Source organism: Trachypithecus francoisi, unplaced genomic scaffold, assembly GCF_009764315.1.
Source record: "Trachypithecus francoisi isolate TF-2019V2 unplaced genomic scaffold, Tfra_2.0 Lachesis_group14, whole genome shotgun sequence".
NCBI classification, from domain to species: domain Eukaryota; kingdom Metazoa; phylum Chordata; class Mammalia; order Primates; family Cercopithecidae; genus Trachypithecus; species Trachypithecus francoisi.
This window is the reverse complement of record NW_022681459.1, coordinates 21849259-21871502: the sequence shown is the minus strand read 5'-3', so window position 1 is coordinate 21871502 and position 22244 is coordinate 21849259. Positions and strand designations below refer to the sequence as shown.

Below are 22244 nucleotides of genomic sequence, written 5' to 3'. Positions count from 1 at the left end.
AGGAGGGCACGACTCAACTCGAAGTAGACACCCAGAGCCACAAAGGCCAGTTTGGCTTCGCTGCCTCCCATCCCACTGGTTCCCCGAATGTCTGCATGATGCAGGTGTGGGATTAACGAGAAGATCTTTGGGACTTACTGCGCAGACTTTGGAGGACGGCAGTCATTGATGCAATGTGACAGCAAAGAAGGACCATATAATTTTCAAAGAGCCTCCTAAGTTGTTTGACACCTCTTCCTTGAATGCCAACTTCTTGATACTCATGTTAAGAAGTCTGCTTTTCTTTTGTTTGTATGCACCTAGTTTTTCTTTGCCCATATTTTTGTTTTAACTTTCCTGTGTACATTGTTTAAGGCCATGCCTCTGAATGTGTCACTTGGTTTTCTGTCTTTCTTCTGTACGCATGTGTGTGTCCCCCTTTCTGGTCATTTAAAAGGTTTATGGTCATGTTAACTCTCCAGTGGTTTCCTATATAACTTTAAATATATAGGAATTCTGTATTTCTTGATTTATCAAGTTTGTTTTGTTTTCTGTTTTTTTGAGACAGTCTTGCTCTGTCGCCCAGGCTGGAGTACAGTGGAGGATCTCAGCTCACTGCAACCTCCGCCTCCCAGATTCAAGCGATTCTCCTGCCTCAGCCTCCCAAGTAGCTGGGATTGCAGGCATGCACCACCATACCCAGCTAATTTTTGTCTTTTTAGTAGAGACAGGGTTTCACTACTTTGTCCAAGCTGGTCTTGAACTCCTGGCCTCAAGTGATCCACCCGCCTCAGCCTCCCAAAGTGCTGGGATTACAGGTATGAGCCACTGCACCCGGCCTTCATTTTAGATGCTGCCTGTTAACACGTGGTGATGACAGATGAGGGTATTTATGTATCTATGATTCTTTCCGTTTCTTCTCCCTTATCCTCTTTCCAATGGTGGTAACAACATAGTTTATTATATTCTGACTCTATTCTGTCCCTATAATTCCCACTGCTGTTTGGTCTTAGAACTAGTTTCAGATTTAAAGGGGTTCTCTGTTTAGTGCCTGTTCTTTCATTTCACATACTTTCTTTGTTTCTGGATTCTTACTTTGATTATGATTTTATTATTTTATCATAAAGCAATTTTATGCTTTTTAAAAAAGAGACCAGAGGTCTAGGTAAAAACAGTAATTGCCTAGACATAAAATTCTTACCTCACACATCCTTTTCCTTAATTCTCTGTAGATGTTAAACCACAATTTTCTGATTTGTAATGGGTTCATGAAGACATCTGGGGCCAGTCTGAATTTCTTCCCTATTTCGGTGGCTTTACTCGATTTCATTCTTTTTATTATTATTACTGTTATTGTTATTACAGTATTATTGTTGTTTAGGTGTCAAAAAGGGTTATTTTTTATTCCCAAAGCTCAGTAATGTATCAAGTATGTCTCAGTGTGTTGACCTTTCTGGGGCTATGTTTAACATGGCATGTCATTTAAACTAAAGATTCAGGACATCCTTTAGAGCAAAGTCATTTCCGCCTTGAACACTCCCTTTTTTTTTTTTTTCCTTTTCCTTTTCTGTTCTCTTGTTCCTGGTTATGTATAGCTGGGATCTCTCTAATCACCTTTTTTCTTCTTCCCCATTTGATTTCAGATGATTTTCTCAGGCTTGTCTTCCAAATCACTGACAGCAAGGCTACAAACACATACCACATACCACAACCAACTCTACAAGATGTGTGCGAATGTCAGAGGAAGTGAATTTCAGCCATGTCTTTGTCCGTGTCTTACTACTTCTAACGGGGCTTTTATTTCTGCAGTTCTTTTATTTGTCTTTACTTTTCTTCTTGAGCTCTGCCAGCCTGATTGCCATTCCCTTTGTGATAGTGTATTTTTCAACATCTTGTGTCTTGTCTTCGAGTTTTTTCTCAAAAAGCCCATATTATCTCTCATTTCTTTGAGGCTGTGGAAAAGTTTCTGTATGAAATGTTCTTTGATGTGCTGGAGGAGCAGTTCTTGATCATATATGTATTTCCCATTTGCCTTTTTTCTGTTTTGTTTCTTGTCTTTATCGTTCCTCCCCCCAACCCCCTCCTTTTCAATCAACTCTGTCTACACCAAGGTCTCACTGGCTTTCTCTCTGGTATTGACCATCTTTGAATAAGGCAGATCTACTGGACCTATCATTTGTTTAAAAGCAGTGGGGAGGGCAAAGGGAGTGAGACAGGGCAGGTAGCCAGCCCGTTGGAATATTTGCTCCCAAGCACCTTCTCACCAACCACTGCTGTGCCCCCAGAGAGACACATTAGAGTTGGGGTTAGGGTTAGGGTTAGGTTAGGGTTAGGGTTAGGGCATCCTCCACTCTGAGGCTCACAGATTAGGCAGAAGGTCACTGTGGCTAAAAACAAAGCTTAGGCAATTCGTAATCTCTCTCTTGATTTAATTTATTTTCTCTGCTCAGCAGTCACAGTGCAAAATGACACTTCCCTCCTTTCCTCCCACTTTACTTCCCCTCCAGACTGTTCCTCTGGATTGGGGGCTGGGTCACAGCCTAGAAAGATGGTGCCTCTGTATGGTTCCTCCTTCAATTCTGCCTCCCTAGAGCTCTCAGCTCAACAACGGTCTCTACCAGGAAGGTCCCTGCCACCCTCCTGGCCCGCCTCATGCTCTAGTCCTCAAGCAAGGAAGTTTGAGTTGGGCATTTCAGGACTGCGTCCTTTACCTTTTGAGAAATCTGAACTTTGCTAATGATATGGAGAAACATGTAATGGTTCTGTGGCTCCTCCCACTGAAAGAAGCTTCCCACTCTTTAAGTTGGTGATCTGTCATCCCTTTGTAGTTTTACAAAAGATGACGCTAATACCCTATTTTTATATTGTTTCTGCTGGGTTTATGGCAGGGGAATAAATTATAAATCCCTTCACACTCTCGTCTTTTACCATAATTCCCTTAGATTGATTCTCATTTCCTTGCAGAAGTACTCCATCCTGGAAGATCATTAAGCTATTGGGTGTTGAGTGCTAAATGGCTTTGTGGATTTTGCTGCTAGGTCTTATAGTGGAGCTGTGAACTGCGATCTCACTGTAAAGCTTACCCTTTCTACTGAAATTTAAAATCATCTTTTCTCATGGGAGCTACACAAGGGGCCACGAATGCTCTGTGGCTGGGATATTTCTCCCCCTCTTCCTCAACTTTCATGTATTTCTGCAATGCTATGCTGGTCACAGTAGGGACTAAAAAGCATTGACCAAAAGGGACTCAGTCAAAACACAACTACGTAAATATCCTGTTGAAGGCAGCTCCCAAATTTAGCAGGTTTTGAGGGGTGGAGATGCTTTCATTAAATTTTGGATGTCCTTGGACTGGCAAAGCTATTGAAAAGACATCTGCCCAAGAGATTGGCAACCTGCTGAAGACCTGCATTTCAACTCAGCAACCTCAAGCACAAAAAGGAAGGGAGAAAAAGGGAGCAACAGGGCCAGGACTGAGAGAAGAGGATAGAAAGAAGAAATGCAGGAAGACAAAGGCAAAAGAATGAAGCAGAGTCACCAGGGGTGGCTGGGTGCCCACAGGAGCCTCAGCACCATAGACTGTATGAAGCTAACCTGTAACTTATTTATCTATTTATATATTTTTTGACAGAATCTTGCTCTGTTGCCCAGACTGGAGTGAGTGCTCACTGCAACCTCTGCCTCCTGGGGTCAAGTGATTCTCGTGCCTCAGCCTCCCGAATGCATGGGACTACAGGTGCACACCACCACACCTGGCTAATTTTTTAATGTTTTGTAGAGATGAGGTTTCGTCATGTTGGCCAGACTGGTCTCAAACTCCTGGTCTCAAGTCACCTGCCCATCTTGGCCTCCTAAAGTGCTGGGATTACACGCATGAGCCACTGCGCCTGGCTGCTAACTTATAATTTCTAAATGCTAACTAAATGGGTTATTAGAACACGCAGTCCATGACTTATTTTTCCCAGTGTTTCTCCCATCTCCCCTACCCTTATACCAACCACCTGGCTCTGGCCCTGGCAGGATTTTAATCATTAAAATGCCCCAGAGCCAGGCATGGCCTTCTTCCTGAGATATCTGGAGCTGCTACGGGCCAAGGACATAGCAATCTCATCATAACAATCACATTCGACTTCTTTAAGTGATAGAGCGGCTGGGAGGGCTGCTTTGCTGCAAAACACCAACAGCTAGGGAGTCCGAGTGTGGGGATATCTGCTTGGAGCTCCAGGAGTCACTCTTGGAAGCAGTGGATCGGGGACTTACATTTCGTGTGTGTGTGTGTGTGTGTGTGTGTGTGTGTGTTTTGAGATGGAGTCTTGCTCTGTCGCCCAGGCTGGAGTTCAGTGGCACGATCTCAGCTCACCACAACATCTGTCTCCCAGGTTCCAGCAATTCTCCTGCCTTAGCCCCCCAGGTAGCTGGGAGGGCAGGCGCCCACCACCACACCCGGCTAATTTTTTGTATTTTTAGTAGAGATGGGGTTTCGCCGTGTTAGCCAAGATGGTCTCAATCTCCTGACCTCGTGATCTGCCCGCCTTGGCCTCCCAAAGTGCTGGGATTACAGGCGTGAGCTGCCACGCCCGGCCTGGGGACTCACATTTCTAAAAAGCTCCCCAGACAGTTTGTATGCCTATTGCCGTTGGAGAACCACTGGTCTGGGAGGTCTTTAAGCCCTAGTAATACATGACTCATGGCTCTTAAATCATGTTTAGCTACTATATGCGAAGGCAGGGCACCAAATATGGCAGAGACTCAGCCAAAAGCTGCCAGGTGCTCCCTGGTTGTTGAGGGTCCATGTTTTTTTTTTAAATAAATAAGTAATTAATAACCTAATTGTTTTTAGAGATGGTGTCTCACTCTGTTGCCCAGGCCAGAGTGCAATGCCACCTCCTTAACTCACTGCAGCCTCAAGTTCCTGGGCTCAAGTGATCCTCCAGCCTCAGCCTCCCATGTAGCTGGGACTACAGGTACACGCCACCATGCTCGGCTAATTTTTTTTAAATTATTTTTTGTATAAATGGGGTCTCGCTATGTTGCCCAGGCTGGTCTTGAACTCCTGGCCTCTAGCTGTCCTCCCACCTGAGCCTCCCAAATCATTGGGATTACAAGCCACTGCACCTGGCCAAGGATCACTGTTAAGAGCTAACAGGACACACCTGTCATGCCTAGAAAGGGCCATGTAGAGCCCTACAGTCACCAACAGTTGACTGAGTTCACATTTTAACAGCCCCAGATTCCACATGCCTCATCTCTAATTCTCAATTGCTAATGCCAGGTATAATCTATGAAATTCCTCAGGCTGCTTTCACATAACCTCTCTTTAGGCTGCGTGAGTCAGGCTGAGAGAGAAGCAGAAGGTGGGGCCACGTTCCCAGGCACTTCCCAAGAACACCCAAAGCCCATCTTCTGTGTGTACGAAAGCTGGGGTTCGGCTGTCCCTAACAGAACTAGCGTTTTTAATCCAAGTGTCCACATTTCAGACTGTTTATATGTCTGGCCCAAACACAAATAAAAACAAAATAAAACAAAGCCCAGTTCGTGTACTCAGCACATGCGTCAGGAGAGAAGACGAACCTTAATAATATGGAGCTTGGGTAAGAGGTTGCAGTCAGCCAGCGTCAGCTCATCCCCATCCAGAAACTTCCTTCCAGAAACAGCGGCATCCTCCGTGCTGTAGGCATCTATTTCATCAGGCAGAGGGCTATTTAAGTAATTATCCAGTTTCCTCAGGGCCTTCAGCAGGTTCTTTTCATAAACTAAAACAGGAAGGCAAGAAATCACAAAGAGAGGTCTTGCAAGTGTGTGTCACTTTTCACCAGCTATGATGGAGTCAGCTTCCCTTCCTCGCTGAGACGTGGCCAACCAGCAACGGGTGCTGGGAAGGCAGGAGGTGGATGCAGAATATCTGAATAAAGGGCTCACTCCTCCCTGGAAAATCACACTGCTGCTGTCTACACAATAATGCTACTTCTAGAAGTCATTTATGTATTCAAAACTATTTATGGAAAGCCTGTGGGGAGGCATGGACTGGCAGAAACATCATTGAACACAATTCCCGTGGTGTGGCCAGAACACCTGGGTGGTGACTATTTTCCCTGAAAATGTTGTTTTCTGGGTTCCCAGCCTCAAAAGAAGCATTCCATCTCTTGAAGCCCACGTGCAGATTCAAAGTTGGAGGAGCTTTTCCTGTACCTGCAGACTCACTTCTCTACCCACCGGGACATAGATGAGAATGCCCCAGGAGCGCAGGAGCCGCCGTGCTAAGGCTCGAGTCTGTGTTGAAACAGAAAACAGGAGGATGGGAGGTACTCACTCTCATTTGCATCCTTCTTTGTGTTTTTTATAAACGCTGAGAATTTGGCGAACACGTCGTTTCCGGCCGAATTAGACTCGGGATGCTGGGTCCCCAGCTTGGGATACCTTGAAAAGTTCAAGATTGGAGGATCACAGACAAGCGATGTTCTAGTTAAGATAATACTATACAATGGAGAAAAACAGCTTTCTCTGGGTATACAAATGAAAAGCTTTCCTTCAATGTTTTCCTGACCCTTTTCCTCTTGAAAGTTGGGAAGTCACACCTTCTAGGAGAATGGCACTGGATGGAGAGGTGTGAATTGTGGTTGTTGTTGATTCTTGGCAGTGGCCAGTCCTGGGACACAAGAACCCACCTGACCTTGCTGGTCTCAGGTCCCTCCCTAGTAAAATGAAGGGGATGGACTAGAAATATCTCCCCTGAGGTCCAACAATCCATGATACTTCTTCCTAACACACACCCCATAGCTTCCAGCAGGGTGTCTAGGATACAGCCAACCACCCACCCTGGACCCATGTTCTCCCACTTCCTGCCATCAAACCCTGATTGCCAAGCTGCAGGTGCAGTGCAATGAAGCCCAGGCCCCCGAACTGTAATCTGGTTACACCAGGGGTATGATGAAGGAAGTGAGCTCTGTGGGCTGCAGAAAACCACACACACACACTGCCCAGAGCTTTAGAATTGACTACTAGTGGGGGAAAGTGACAATCAAGTTACAAACACCAGTTTTCTGAGACCTACCTTGGGGGAGCCAATTTCTCCTCTAGAAACTCCTCGATCTTATTCACATCCGTCTTGACTTCACCATCAAAAGTCATAAAAGGAGGGTTTGTTCCGGGAGCCAGGTTCTGCAGGTCTGCAGGTTTCCTAGGTGGGAGGAAACAGCAGTGTTTATGGGCCGCCACGAGAATCTGGACATTTCCAGGGCTTAGCCGTGTCCTCCCCAGTTTAAGAGAAGCAACTCTTGAGAACTGCAAAGTAGAGGGTGGGTTTACGAAAATTTCTTGCTGGCATGAAAGTAAAGGCATTCATTAACAAATGATGGGCTTGTTGATGTGCCCCTTTGTGAATACGGAGCACAAAGGGGCACATCAACAAACGGAGGTGAAAAAGTTAACTCTCCCCACTGTTACCAGCCAGGAATGGTGGTCAGACAGGATTGGGAGAGTCACAGCTGACCAGCAACTGGGGGAGCAGGTTCTTCACGGCACCCCCAACTCCTACTCCTTCCTGACTCCAGCCCAGCCGACCCTGTCATGACTCTGCTTGGCCCAAACGTGGGCTTCAGTTCAGACTCCAACTGAGGATGGACATGCCCATGCAGCACCGTGGGCCCCAGGTCTCAGAGTGTGTGTGTGTGTGTGTGTGTGTGTGTGTGTGTGTGTGTGTGTGTGTGTAGGGAACTAGGTACAGTTATTTCAGTAAGGCAGACACCTTGTCTTACCTTTTCAGGTCCACTGTGGTCACGTTAAATATAACGCCTTTCAGCCAGAGAATCATGAAGAGACGCTGAGAAAATGGGCAATTTCCGATACTCTCACCATCATAACCAGCCTACAAGTGGAGAAGGAGAGTTCCATCTGAGCCAGGCTCACAATTATACATGCCGACACCACAACGTGCACATGCAAAATCATTGCAGGTTGATATGAATGATCATGACACCGTGAATATCCTCCCGAGGCCATTTACCAGCCTCAACGTGGAGTTGGCGGTGGATATAGGGGATGGGGGAGAGGACACCACACACACACACGCTCGCACACACACCCCCACACACACGCATGCACACACTCATGCACACATACACACAAGTGCACACACACAAGCACGCACACACATGTACACACACGTACATTCACGCAGTGCACGCACACACATGCACACACATGGACGCACATGCACGCACACACACACACACACCACACACACACGTGCACACACGCGCACACGCCCACGCACACACATGCACACGCATGCACACATGCACAAAAGTGCACACACACAAGCACGCATACACACGCACACACACGCACACACAGATGCACACACACCACACACACACACATGCGCACACACATGCACACACACGCACATGCACACGTATACACTGCACTGTGCATTTTCTTTCTTCCTTCCCCACCACCTCACCACTTCCTGCCACACTGGGCCTCTGAGCTGAGGAGCAGCAGTAGGAACTCCCTTCATCACCAAAGGTGAAAAAGGAAGACACGCCCTTTCCCTCCCTCTCTCTCTCCATCCTCTCCAAGGATCAAATATTCTTAGCAGCTATGGTATAATAGCTAAAACCTGGAAACAACTCAGATGCTATCAAGAGTAGAATACGTGTATCAGTTTAGTATATCTATGCCTTGAGATACTACACCACAACGGAAAAGAATTAGCTATTCTACAAGCAACAGTGCATCTCACACACACAATGTTGAGAGAAAGACCCCAGACTCAAAAGCGTCCTGCATGATTCAGGGTAGGTAAAGGTCAAACTTGTCTACGATGGTAGAAGTCAGAACAGCAGATGTCCCTGGAAGATACTATTGTCTCGGGAAGACAGAAGGAAAAAGCCTTCTGGGTGGTGGCAATGTTGTTCTGTGTCTTGACCTGCATGGTGGCTACGCAGGTGTATTTGAGTGATTAAAGTCCTAAGATTTGGGTACTTTACTATATGTAAGTGATATGGTTTGCATATTTGTGCCAACCCCAATCTCATGTTGAATTGTAATCCCCAGTAACGGAGGTAGGGCCTGGCAGGAGGTGACTGAGTCAGGGGGGTGGATTTCTCATGAACGGCTTAGCACCATCCCCTTCCTATTGCTGTTTCGATAGTGAGTGAGTTCTTGCAAGACTGAGCTGTTTAAAAGCATGTGGCACTTCCCCCTCCCTTTTGCTCCTGCTCCGGCCATGTGACGTGTCTCCTCCCCCTTTGCCTTCCTCCAGGATTGTGAGCCTTGTGAGGCTGTCCCCAGAAGCTGAGCAGATGCCAGGACCAGGCTTCCTATAAAGCCTGCAGAATTTGAGCCAGCTGAATCTCTTTTCTTTATAAATGACCCAGTCTCAGGTATCTTTATAGCAATGCGCAAACAGCTTAACGCAATAAGTTTTACCTAAATACAAAAGAAAAGAATGTTAACATGCTAATTTAAAAGATATATAGAGTTCGATTCAGTGGGTCCTGCCGCATGGGGCCCAGGAATGTGAATTTTTAACACGTTCCTCCAAAGTGACATAATGCTGGTGGTCAGAAACCATGCTGTGAGTTCAACCTTAGTCCAATCTTAGGCAAGAGATAAGGCTGGTGCCACCAGCAGTATTGTCAATGTGTAAGACAATTCGATGTGAACCCCCAATTAGAGGATCCATTGATAAGAAGACTTGCAGGGCTTTCCAGGTGATAAATACAGCTCCATAAACACAGTTAATAGATGACCTTACTGCATATGAAGGGGCACCAATAGACCCAGATTACTGAATTCAGAGTCCCTAAGCTCTGGGCCTGTGCGTCACATCCCCTCCAACTCTCCCCTCCCCAAGCCAGCATTCATTTCCTCTCTGCCTGTTAGAGGGGAGGGTCTGAGAATCTCCCCAGCGGTCTTGAAGTTGCTGGGAGCCTGAAGGGTGGAAGGTGGACAGTTATGACACATACATCCAAGTGGTCACAACGACTCCCTGCAGATGGGCCCTTGAAAAGCACCCGCTCGTCCACATGAGGCTGTTCCCCACCTTGGGGTCCCACCACCCTATGGCCATTTTGAAGGCCACCCTCATCTCCTCCTCACTCCCTGAGTTCTGGAGCAAGGGGAAGTGCAGAGCTGAATTAGAGAAAACTCCCAGTGGCTGATGACCTGGGAACCCTCTTAAATCGTGGAACTTTCTTAACTAGTGCAGGTTTGAGCACAGTCAAGCCAAGCAAAGGCGGAGCAGGGAGACGAAAGTGCAAGGACACGTGTTTTGGCCAGTCCTGACTTGCTCTGTAGCTTGTAAACCTCTTATTTTTATAGTAGTTACATGAAGCACAGCAAAGTCTAAAATAAGTTCTGCAAAGTAGGGCAACTGTGTGAGTTTTTTCTCCCGTCTCTCTAACCTTTGGAATCTTCTTATAACTCACTGTGTATGTGGCAAGTCTCTCCTGAGGGTCTGTGTCCCGTTCTAGTGAAGGGCGTCTTGTTCAAGCGTCCCTCAACAAAGCTCTGCCTCGGAATGGGCCCGTCTTGCAGTGGCCTCTTTTCACCGTGGCATCTGCAGGATAATTATATCGCACAGGGCTCTCCGCCTGCTCGGTCTCTGGTCTCAAACTCAAGTCAGTGATTTCCCTTGAAATTGTTATTCTTGCTATTTCCTGAACCCTGGCAGCTACTTCTTTAGGGGGGAATAAAGCCGGTAGGAGCAATAAATTTTTCAAAAAATAAAAACCGCCTTCATCATCCAACTCAGTAAAAAGTTAAACTTCTTAACAGGCCCCTTCTCAGATCTGCCACTGGGACGGAACATCTGGCTAGAAAGAGGATGGGACAATATCTGTTCAGCCACAGCTTAAGACATGGAAGAAAGTTGCAATTACACATTTCCCCCTTTGGGGCCTTAAAACTGAATTTTCCTGACCCAACATGGCTAGTGAACCGAAGGCTGTTAGGCATTTTAGAATTAGCCAGCAGCGGTGACTGCCAATAAAACAGAATTTACATATCCAGTATTGCCTCATCGCAAATTGCTCTAAAAAATTCCTTTCTGTCTCAGTCTGTTGTAAATGAGGGGGTTACGGGAACATGGTGGGAGTGACTGGGATGCCTTGCTGCCTAATTTTATTACTTTAATGTGCTTCAGTGCCTGGATGTGCCAGCAAAAATAAAGGCGAAGATATGCCATCTCCATTGCCCATTATTGAGCAATAATGGGAGAGGATGGCCTTGGTCATATTCATTAACCAGACAAGAAGATGGGATAACGACATACATTCCGAGGGAATAACTGACACTGTCGCCATAATTGGGACATTTTATCACACACAGTTTTCTTTTCCCCCAGCGCTGATAATTCTCTCAGGCTAAGTGCACTCTGGGCTAAAATTTCTCAGCAGGATTCTCAGCTTACAAAGGAAATTTCTGTACATATACATTTCTGATCAAATCAAATTAAGCAGATTGAGAACGTAGAGTGTTTTTTGTTTCCAGCAAAGACTTAGGTGCTTGGATAACCCAGAATTGCATGTTTGCCTTTCAAATTCAACTTTGTTGAGTTCCTCAACAAAGGTAATTCTCAAAAGGTAATTCTCAAAAGAAAGAAACGGTGGCTCCAATGCCTCTGATGCCACATTCTGAGAAATTCTGTTGGCCTGGGATACCAGCCTCAGCATCTGAGAACCTGGGGACGCTGCTGGATCCTGGCCTTGCGAACCTCCCTGTCCCAGGGCTCCCCACCAAGGCCTGAGTTATGCGGGTCCAAATGGCACCACAAGGTCACCAGTTCCTCCTCACCACACGCCCTCTCTAAATTACAGACTCCCCTGCTGGTTCCTTTCATACTTACTCCACCCAAATTTAGATAAAAGGCCTTTTTCTTAATTCCCTCTTTTTGTTCAGGCAAATGGCCTCTCCAGGGGTCTGGAGTTACATGTACAGGGCACCACCCACACAGCCACCTTCCACTAGAAAATCCCTGCCCCGCCGCTGCCTTCCAAGGACCAAACAAATGACTGGTATCCTGGCATAGACCTGACGGGGTGATGACTCCCCAAGACATTCTTGGCTGCTCCTCAGCACCCCACACTCTCCTTCTCACCAGAGCAGGCCACCTCCTCTCACCTTCTTGATTCTACCATCTTTCTATAAAATTCTGTGTGAGTTTACATGGTAAACACGTTCCATCAAGTAAGCACTTTTCTGTACTCTGCCCAAATATAATGAAAAACAATTTGGAAGCAGTGGAGAGAAGATCAACAAAGAGGCCACAAAGTGGTAATATTTTAATTGGTTATTTTCTGATAACTGGTTTTCAACCAAGGAGGCAGGACATGCATCCTGTGTGCAAGGAAGGATGCTAGTCCCTGCATAAAACTGGGAGAAAGATGTGGCGTCTCGTGGAGGGATCTGGGAGCAAGCAGCTGATTTGGATCCATCGCAGGATGTGGAGAGTGAGTGAGTGATAATGGGCTGCTCCGTTCCAGCATGCCAGGGGGACTTCAGGCTGAATAAAAACAGTAGGTGACCAGAGGAGGCCAGAGTCAGAGACAGAGTGAGGTGTGGGAGGCCAGAGAGTCATCCTCAGAGGGGAACAAAGGGGCCAGAAGACCCAGCCAGTGCTCTCTCTGTTGGCAGCTGAACCAAACTGACAAAAAGCCAGAGAGAAAGAGTTAAGGCAGATCAGATGGGAGGTGACTCCCTCCTCCCAGTCCCACCCACACACTTCCCTGAATCCCTTCCCGGTCCTTTGCTGGATGCCTAGTGGCCTCACACGCTTTGAGCACTGGCAGTCAAACATGCACTTCGTGGCCAAGCAGCAAGATCTTGGCCTTCAAGCCACACAGCCAGCCCTCCCCACCTCCCCTGCGCCTGTCCTGCCCATGGAGGCTGGGTGTCAGTCCCTGAAGCACAGGAAACTTCACTGCATGTACAACTGATGCTTGGGGGTTGACGTACAGGATTGATGAACACCCCTCGTGGAATGTGTGAGTTGTAAACTCAACCCAGGAGAGCCTGAGGGATATTACCATTGGCATCTGGCATGTGGAATGGTGGGTGCTTGTGAAAGGGACACGCAGGAGCCCTGGCTGCTCGCCACGCCCCCAGCCTGCACCCCCATGCCCCTGCATGGAGGCCTGACATTTGGATCCAGGACCCAGAGATTGTCCCATCCCCTGCAGACGGTCTTGGGACACGGGCAGGGTTCAGCCCTATTGAGTCTTCTATTGCTTTCATGAGGAAATAGGTGGGGGAGCTGGGGTCTCTCTGCCCCTTTCTCTGGGGGTGTCTGGAGTCAGCAGCCCCTCACCTTCGGTCATCAGGGTGTTCCTAGTGCACAGGAAATGCTCACAAAATGACAGGGGCCTGAATTCAGTGGCTCCCATGCGCCTGGGGCCAGGTCCCCGTAGAAAGTGCCTCACAGCTCCTCCCTGCTCATTCTTTGCTGGGCCAAAGTCCATGAACTTTTTCCCTTCCCGAAGTTCACAAATTCTCACTACTAAGAGATCACCCACTGAGAGTCATATCTATGGGAGGAGGAGAAGAGGAGGTGGGAGAGAAAGTGAGAGGGCCTGAGTCACCCACAGCAAGTCCACCAGGCTGCCTTCTGTGCCCAGCTCCCAGTCTGACGGTTATCACTTAAAATGCAATATTTAAATTGAACTGAGACCTCTTGATTTTGAATAGCTCTGTAAATTAAAAAAAAAAAAAAAATGAGACTCTCCATTTGCCTGATGAGTTGAAATTTCCCTTTTCAGGCAACATCAGGTTTCTCCAAGGCAACATGGTGGATGGGAGCGGGTGCTGGTGTTGGAGCCAGGGAGAGCCGTGTGAACCTCGGCCCCCCACTTACTAATTGTGTGGCTTCAGGCAATTCATTTGTTCTCCCCGAGCCTCAGTTTCTCTCTTTTTAAAAAAAAATAGGGATACATGCACCTACATCATGCAAGATCTGTGTGTGATACACTGGAATACCTGGGCACCCAATAAAGGCAGCTATTATTATCATTATCATCATCAACATCATCATCATTACTCTCCCAAACTTGAACACACCAGAGCAGACAATTATGGAGTGCAGGGTACCTTTTAACAAGCTTCAATTAGTGAGATTTTTATGCCAAATTGTGCAGTCCTTAAAGAACCACTGATTTTTTTCTTCTAAAGTAACACATCCTATACCTACTCCAAGTGAAAATTAGGAACTTAAGTCCCTTTCTAAATTGCAAAGCAAACAGATCTTCAGCCAGCAGACAAAAAGGCAAAAATCCCCGGCCAGGCATTCGTGTCTGGGAGCCAGACAAACCTCTTGTAAAAGGTCTAGAGAAGGGCTCACCTGGACGGCTGAGGATACCTTGACCCATGGCAGAGGTGGCAAGCTCCCAGAGAACTGCTTCCTTTTCCAGAAATGACACCACTGTCCTCTGCAGCGGTGAAAAGGCTCACACCACAGTCATCTGTAGTGGTTAAAAGGCTAAGGTGTTTTCTGACTTTCAGGGTGACGAAAGCCTGAGCAGTGGGTGACTGACTTTTTTCTACCACCCCCTCGAAGAGAGGGAATTCCATGGAATGGGAGGAGAACACAGCCGCTCCCCATCACAACTTGAAGTTCAACGCCTTGGGAATGCAGCAGCACGTGAAGAAGGGTTATAAGGATACAGGAGTTCCAAAGAAATTATTTAGGCAGATAGTGAGGTAAGGAAGTCCTCACTAAGGTTTTCCTTTTAATAAAAAGCAGCCTCTAAATCATTCCTTTCTTTCTTCCTTTTTTTTTTTTTTTTTTTTTTTTTTTTGATACATAGTCTCACTGTGTCGCCCAGGCTGGAGTGCAGTGGCGCGATCTCCACTCACTGCAAGCTCCACCTCCCGGGTTCACACCATTCTCCTGCCTCAGCCTCCCGAGTAGCTGGGACCATAGGTGCCCACCACCACAGCTGGCTAATTTTTTGTATTTTTAGTAAAGACGGAGTTTCACCGTGTTAGCCAGGATGGTCTCAATCTCCTGACCTCGTGATCCACCCTCCTCGGCCTCCCGAAGTGCTAGGATTACAGGCATGAGCCACCGCGCCCGGCCTAAACCTCCATCCTTAACCTCACTTCACATGTGTCTGTGTCCTTGATTTCCTTGGCATGAGGCAACGAACCTCAGGTATCACCCCAGACGAACGATGCCGCTTCAATAACAAGATGCAGGAGGAACAAACTAGCCCATTCCTTTGCGGAACAGGAATTAAGGAAAATATCCTCCAAAAAGCAACAATTTCTAAGGTGACTTTAAAAACAGATAATAGGCCCGGTGCGGTGGCTCACACCTGTAATCCCAGCACTTTGGGGAGGCCGAGGTGGGCAGATTGCTTGAGCTCAAGAGTTCAAGACCAGCCTGGGTAACATGGTGAAAGCCTGTCTCTACCAAAAATTTTAAAAAAAAATTAGCTAGGTATGGTGGCATGCGCCTGTAGTCCCAGCTCCTTATGGAGCTGAGGTGGGAGAATCGCCTGAGCCCAGGAGGTCGAAGCTACAGTGAGCCGAGATTTCCCCACTGCACTCCAGCCTGGGTGTCAAAGGGAGACCCTGTCTCAAAAACAAAACAAAACGTCACAGCTACCATTCACTGACTACCTACTCTGACTTCAGGTAAGGTTCTAAATCATTTATGAATGTCATTGAATTTAATCCTCTCAAAATCGTGTAAGACATATCCTATTATTCCTCCCGTTTTATAAACAAGGAAACTGAACTTCAGAGATGCTAAATAACCTGGCCAAAGATACAAATAGATTTCAAAGAATAAAGTGCACTCTCTCCCTCTCCTCTCTCCATTCAGTGGCCCCAGTGTCTTTCCTGGTGCCCAAGATGGAAACTGGACTCTTCCCTACCCTTTACATGACCATCAGTCTCTCACTCAGCACAGCATTTCTGCTTTTGAAGCCGCTCTTGCCGGGTCTCAGAGCCTCGAGCCTGGGGGGTCTCTCTGGCTGGAATTCCTAACCCTCTGATCTTTCCCGTATCCTGGACAAGGTTAACCCTGATTAAGATGCCATTTTCCTTAGGTCATTCTGCTGGAATGTTATTAAAATGCAAATTGGAATCACAGTGCTCCCAGGCAGTGTGACCACTGGCAAGTCACCTGACCTTCTAGTGTCTGTCTTTCTTCATGTACAATGAAAGTATGATAGTGCCTACCTCTTAGTGCCGGGTAAGAATTAAATGAGATGGTACACATACAACGCCTAGAACAATGCCTTACACAACACTTAGGAACCTTGGATAATCTGCTCTCCTTCCTTTCTTCCGTTCTGCCTTCTATCTGCCTTTCTTCCTTCCTTCTTTCCTTCCTTCCTTCCTTCCTCTTTCCTTCCTTCCTCCCTTCTTTCTCTTTCCTTTCTTCCCTCCTTTCTTTTCTTCCTTCCATCCCTTTCTTTTCTTCCCTCCCTTCCTTTCTTCCTTCCTTCCTTCCTTCCTCCCTCCCTCCCTTCTGTCTTTCTCTTTCCTTTCTTCCTTCCTTTCCTTTCTTCCTTCCATCCCTTTCCTTCCCTTCCTTCCTTCCTCCTTCATTCCTTTTGTCTCTTTCCTTCCTTCCTTCTGTCCTTCGTTCCTTCCTTTAGCACCCAATTGGTTACTAATTGTTTCCTGTAGGTGACATTCCTTCAGAGCAGGACAGTGTCAGCCTCCCTACAGAACAAGTGCTAATGCCTCCTTGCAGCCTGGCCCATATGAATTTTCTTCCCATTCCCCATGGAAGCACAGGGCCAGGACCACGGAAGGTACCCCATGAAAACTCACATGGAGCAAATGACCGCTGTCCTCACAAGTCTATGAGACTCCTCATCACAGGCAGCTCCTACAGAGACAGCGAAACCCTGTCCTCACAGGCCTATGAGATTCTCCATCATGGTGAGCTCCTATAGAGACAGTAAAACCCTGTCCTCACAGGCCTGTGAGATTCCTCATCACAGTGAGCTCCTACACAGACAGTGAAACCCTGTCCTCACGGGCCTATGAGATTCTTCATCACAGTGAACTCCTACAGAGACAGTGAAGCCCTGTCCTCACAGGCCTGTGAGATTCCTCATCACAGTGAGCTCCTACAGAGACAGTGGACTCCTACAGAGACAGTGAAACCCTGTCCTTATGGGCCTGTGAGATTCCTCATCACAGTGAACTCCTATAGAGACAGCAAAACCCTGTCCTAATAGGCCTATGAGATTCCTTATCACAGACAGCTCCTACAGAGATAGTAAAACCACTCCTCCTGAAGGAGCGCCTCAGCAGGCCCCGCAGTTCTCCTGGCCTCACCTATCCCCAGATGTCTCCTCAGCCTGCCTGTCCAGGGCTCCTTTCCCCACCCACCCAAAATGACAATCACTGCGTGACCAACTCACCCTGGTTTGCCCAGGAGTGTCCTGATTTTAAAACTGAAAATCCCACCATCTCCCCCTAAGTCCTGGGCAAGCTGGGATTATTGTCTTCCCAGATAAAAGCCTTATTTTTAGATGGGGAAATACCACTGTTGATGTTTTCATCACCAAGAAGCAGGCCTTTGCTCCTCGGTAATGAAAACACCGGCATAGCTGCATCCATCAGAATTGATGGTTAACACTTTGAATGCTGAGGAGGTGGGGCCCAAGATAGGGAAATACCAGCTGCTGGGAAGAGAAAGGAAGGGGAGGGGAGGGGAGGGGACCAGATGAACAGGGCTGAGGTCTGTCGGTGTTCAGGGAGGAGATGGGAATTTAAGACAAATTTAACAAACTCCCCAAGTCTATGGAGAAACAGCTAGTGCAGGGACGGCCTTTCCCCTCCTAGCTTTGGCCACCTTTGGAAAAGTCTGCTGCTCAGCTCAACTAAAGATGCCGTTAAAATCAGTGGTGTAGCTCAGGTGGCAAACCTACACCAGAATTGTGACGGACACTCCAGACCAAAGAGCACCACCCAAATGGGCCAGACACCAGGCCCTCCCCATTTCTGAATCTCTAAATCACTCTCCACAAAGGCTGCAATTTCTCTTTGATCCCCTGTACTGTTCCTGGATTAAAGAGAAAAGCAGGAGTCTCTGTCCAAGTCCAATCAGGAGACCCTGTAGGCATCCCCCACCCATCCGCAGCTGGTAAGAAACGAGTGCCCTGTGTATCTGAATGGGTGTCGCGTCCCAGGAATGTAGAGATCAAAAGCTCAGTATCGATTCATACATGCCACCTTGGAACTTAGCCCCCAATTCTCATTCTAAAACGGAGATACATAATTACATGCATTTCTCAACATAATACACCTGAGGTCGTAAGAAGATCGCAGATTCCAGTTCTGTCTTTTACAAATGTGATTATGAGCAAAATAATAATGGTCATGATGATAATGATAGCAACTAACACATATGGAGCATGTGCTCTGTACTACTCATGGTTCTGAGCACTTGTATCAGCTCAGATTTAATCCTAGCAACAACCCTATCAGATATAGGTACTACTGCTATCTCCATTTAAGAAAACCAACACACAGAGAGGTAGAGAAACTTGTCCAAGGTCACAAAGCAGGAATTGAACCCAGGCAGTCAGCTGGGATCCATTCTCTCATTCCCACCCTGGACAAATGGAGGGGACCCCAGGGCCAGCAGGGTCCTTCCTCAGAGTGATGGGAGTTGGCTTGTTTATTTGCTTGTTTGTTTTACCCAGCTTTGCTTTGTAAGGTTTGGAACCCACGGTGATAAGAGAACACATATCAGAAGCAAGTGGAAAGTGCAGAGTACAAACAACGGTCAGGACAAAAAATGGAGGGAGGTTGAGGTTATAAAACATGCATATCCTGTGTGCTTGGGGTATTGGAGAGAAAATATTTGGCAGCCCTGGTGGACAACTTTGGTGGCCAGATGGGCCAGGGATCAGGGTGTCTCTAGTCATGCATATATATTCTGTCTCCTCTGTAGGAAACTTTTGCTACAACTCCAGATGACAATGGGTTTGATGTTGCATTCCCCCACATCGACACCTAGAGTGCAAAAGGTCCTTCTGCCTGATTAGCGACAGGCCTCATCCTCCATTCTCATGCCCTTGGCCAACCTGGTGGGGCGGACATCCACCTGCAGAAACCAGGGAGTCCTGCGAAGCCTGCACCTGGGCAAACAATTCCACCTTTTCTTCCAACAGGGCAGGCAGGTCCATGGATCTCCTTGGAAAATTTCATCAAATCTGCTTTAATCCAGGCCATCACAGCCCCAGGTAGCATATTCCATGTTGTTTAGCCAAAATAATTTGGGTCTGGAATTTTTTAAGGCAGGTAAAACCAGTTTCTGCCTTGGCCATGAATAGCTTTCCATAAAAGCACCCAGAGAGCATAGCACACTAGGTAAGGCCACTTCCTAACTTAGGAAAGGGACTTTTCAGACTTGCTCTTCTCATTTCAGAGTCTGAAAAGACACTGGTTAGGGTCAACAGGGCAATCCCCAAAGCAGCCAAGGAAATAACCACAAACTGACTTTCCAAATAGGTCAACCCTTGACCACACTCTCTCTGGCCATGGCCTGGAATGACCATGACAGAATGTGAGAGAACAAGGCCGGGCGCGGTGGCTCAAGCCTGTAATCCCAGCACTTTGGGAGGCCGAGACGGGCAGATCACAAGGTCAGGAGATCGAGACCATCCTGGCTAACACGGTGAAACCCCGTCTCTACTAAAAAGTACAAAAAACTAGCCGGGCGAGGTGGCAGGCGCCTGTAGTCCCAGCTACTTGGGAGGCTGAGGCAGGAGAATGGCGTGAACCCGGGAGGCGGAGCTTGCAGTGAGCTGAGATCCGGCCACTGCACTCCAGCTTGGGCGACAGAGCGAGACTCCGTCTCAAAAAAAAAAAAAAGAATGTGAGAGAACAAGCTCTGGGGCATTTACTGGTGCAGTAGGAAGAATAATGGCCCCTCAAAGATGTCCATGTCCTAGTTCACAGCATCTGTGAATGCATTACCTTGCATGGCAAAAATGATTTTGCAAATGATATCAAGGTTATGGATTTTGAGATGGGGAGATTATCCTGGATTATTAGGCGAACCCAGTCTCATCACATGAGCCCTTGAAAGTGAGACCTTTCCCAGCCGTGGTCAGGAAAGGTTTGATTAGGGAAGAAGGGTTGGAGCAATGAAATATGGCTGGAGTAAAGATGGAGGATGGGGCCATGAGCCAAGACATGCAGGCAGCCTCTAGAACCTGGGAAGGTGAGGACCTGGATTATCTCCTAGAGCCTCCAGAAGGAAATGCAGTGCCTTGATTTTAGTTCAGTGAGACCCATCTCAAGTTTCTGATCAACAGAATCGTGAGTTAATAACTTGGAGTTATTCAAAGCCACCAAGCTTGTGGTAATTTGTTATGGCAATGATAGGAAACGAATACAGCTGGATTTCTGCATGGGAATCCTCAACTTTTCCCCACGATAGTTCATCAGGTCAACTACTAATCAACATACAGAGCGAGGAGACCCTGAAGCAGGTAGTACTTAGCCTATTTCAGAAACTTCCTACATAGAGTCACTGTGCTCATTTTCCAAAGACTTGCATGATGGCCATGGGTACCATGGAGAAAAAGTGAGAATCCCTGCACTGAACCTCTAACAACCAAGGTGCATTTGTCCATTCTCACATTGCTACAAAGAACTGCCAGAGATGGGGTAATTTATAAAGAAAACATGTTTAATTGGCTCATGACTCTGCAGCTATACAGGAAGCATGGCTGGGGAGGCCTCAGGAAACTTACAATCATGGCGGAAGGTGAAGGGGAAGCAGGCACGTCCTACATGGCTGGAGAAGGAGGAAGAGAGCAAATGGGGAGGTGCCACACAGTTTTAAACAACCAGATCTCAGCCTGGGCAACATGGTGAAACCTTGTCTCTACAAAAAAATACAAACAAAAAATAGCTGGGCACGGTGGCATGCGCCTGTGGTCTCAGCTTCTTGGAAAGCTGAGACTGGAGGATTGCTTGAGCCCAGGAGGTCAAGGTGGCAGTGAGCTGAGATCACACTGCTACACTACTACACTTCAGCCTGGGCAACAGATGAGACCCTGTCTCAAAAACAAAAAAAAGAGAAACAAAAAAAAAAACCGATCCTGGCCGGGCGTGGTGGCTCACACCTATAATCCCAACACTTTGGGAGGCTGAGGCAGGCGGATCACAAGGTCTGGAGATGGAGACTATCCTATTTAACATAGTAAAACGCTGTCTCTACTAAAAATACAAAAAAAGAAAAAGAAAAATTAGCCAGGCATGGTGGCAGGCACCTATAGTCGCAGCTACTTGGGAGGCTGAGGCAGGAGAATGGCGCAAACCCAGGAGGTGGAGCTTGCAGTGAGCCTAGATCATGCCACTGCACTCCTGCCAGGGCGACAGAGCAAAACTCCGTCAAAAAAAAAAAAAAAAAAAATCTCATGAGAACTCATTATGAAGAGAACAGCAAGGAGGAAGTTCTCCCCATGATCCAGTCACCTGTCATCAGGTCCCTCCTCCAGCATACTGGGAATCACAATTCGCCTTTAGATTTGGGCAGGGACACAGATCCAAACCCTGTCACAAGCCAAGACCCCAGGTCCTCTATGTCGACTTGTGAACTACAGTAACTGTTTCGACCTGAACTGTAGGGAGGTCTGCTTGTTCCTTCACATCACCTTTGGGGCCATAGCTTCTAAGGGACAAGCTCCAAATGGAACTTTCTATTTGGATTCACATGGTTATTTTTTCACCAATTTTTCAACTTGGCAAGAGTGACTTGAAGCCCCTCTAGCCAAAAATCTAACAGAGCACAGATCTGGATCATCACCACAAGAAGATGAAGGGTCTACCCATGACATTTTGCCTTGTTAAATCTTGGTTCCTTACTATGGTTTTTAGAGCCTACCCTCAAACCTCAAGGTAGGGAAACAACTTCGGGAGGCCATTGGTGCCCCCTAGTGGTCAAAAGATGCACTCATTTATCACCTTCTCTTTTACCGTTCATCCCTAATTAGGTTTTGTGGGAAAATGTTACAAGTTAGTTTTTTAACCCCTCGGGGGGACTAACATCTAGATTTCCCTGGGACTCAGTGATTCCCTGCTACACAGGATTTTCAGTTTTAAAACCAGGAAAGTCCTGGAAAAACTAGGACAAGCTGGTCTTTCTAACCCCTGACAGACCTCTTAGACTTCATGGAAGAATTACTGGAAGAAGGCAATGTCTTTTTGTCCAGGAACCTCAAACAGAATTAGGACCTGAACATTGTGCTTTTAAAAATGCATCTTGATTTGAGGTCAGCAGC

At 47.1% G+C, this 22244-nt stretch overlaps 1 protein-coding gene across 1 annotated transcript in view; it reads right to left on the bottom strand.

The window, feature by feature from the left end:
- The window catches only part of CLIC6 (chloride intracellular channel 6), a 45657-nt gene that overhangs the window by 3256 nt on the left and 20157 nt on the right, over positions 1–22244 (bottom strand). Inside the window, exons 2-5 of the mRNA XM_033232405.1 lie at positions 7734–7843; positions 7031–7156; positions 6290–6396; positions 5551–5732 (exon numbers count right to left, since the gene is read on the bottom strand). Coding sequence (XP_033088296.1) covers positions 5551–5732; positions 6290–6396; positions 7031–7156; positions 7734–7843 — 525 coding nt within the window. The remainder of the gene's footprint in view (positions 1–5550; positions 5733–6289; positions 6397–7030; positions 7157–7733; positions 7844–22244) is intronic.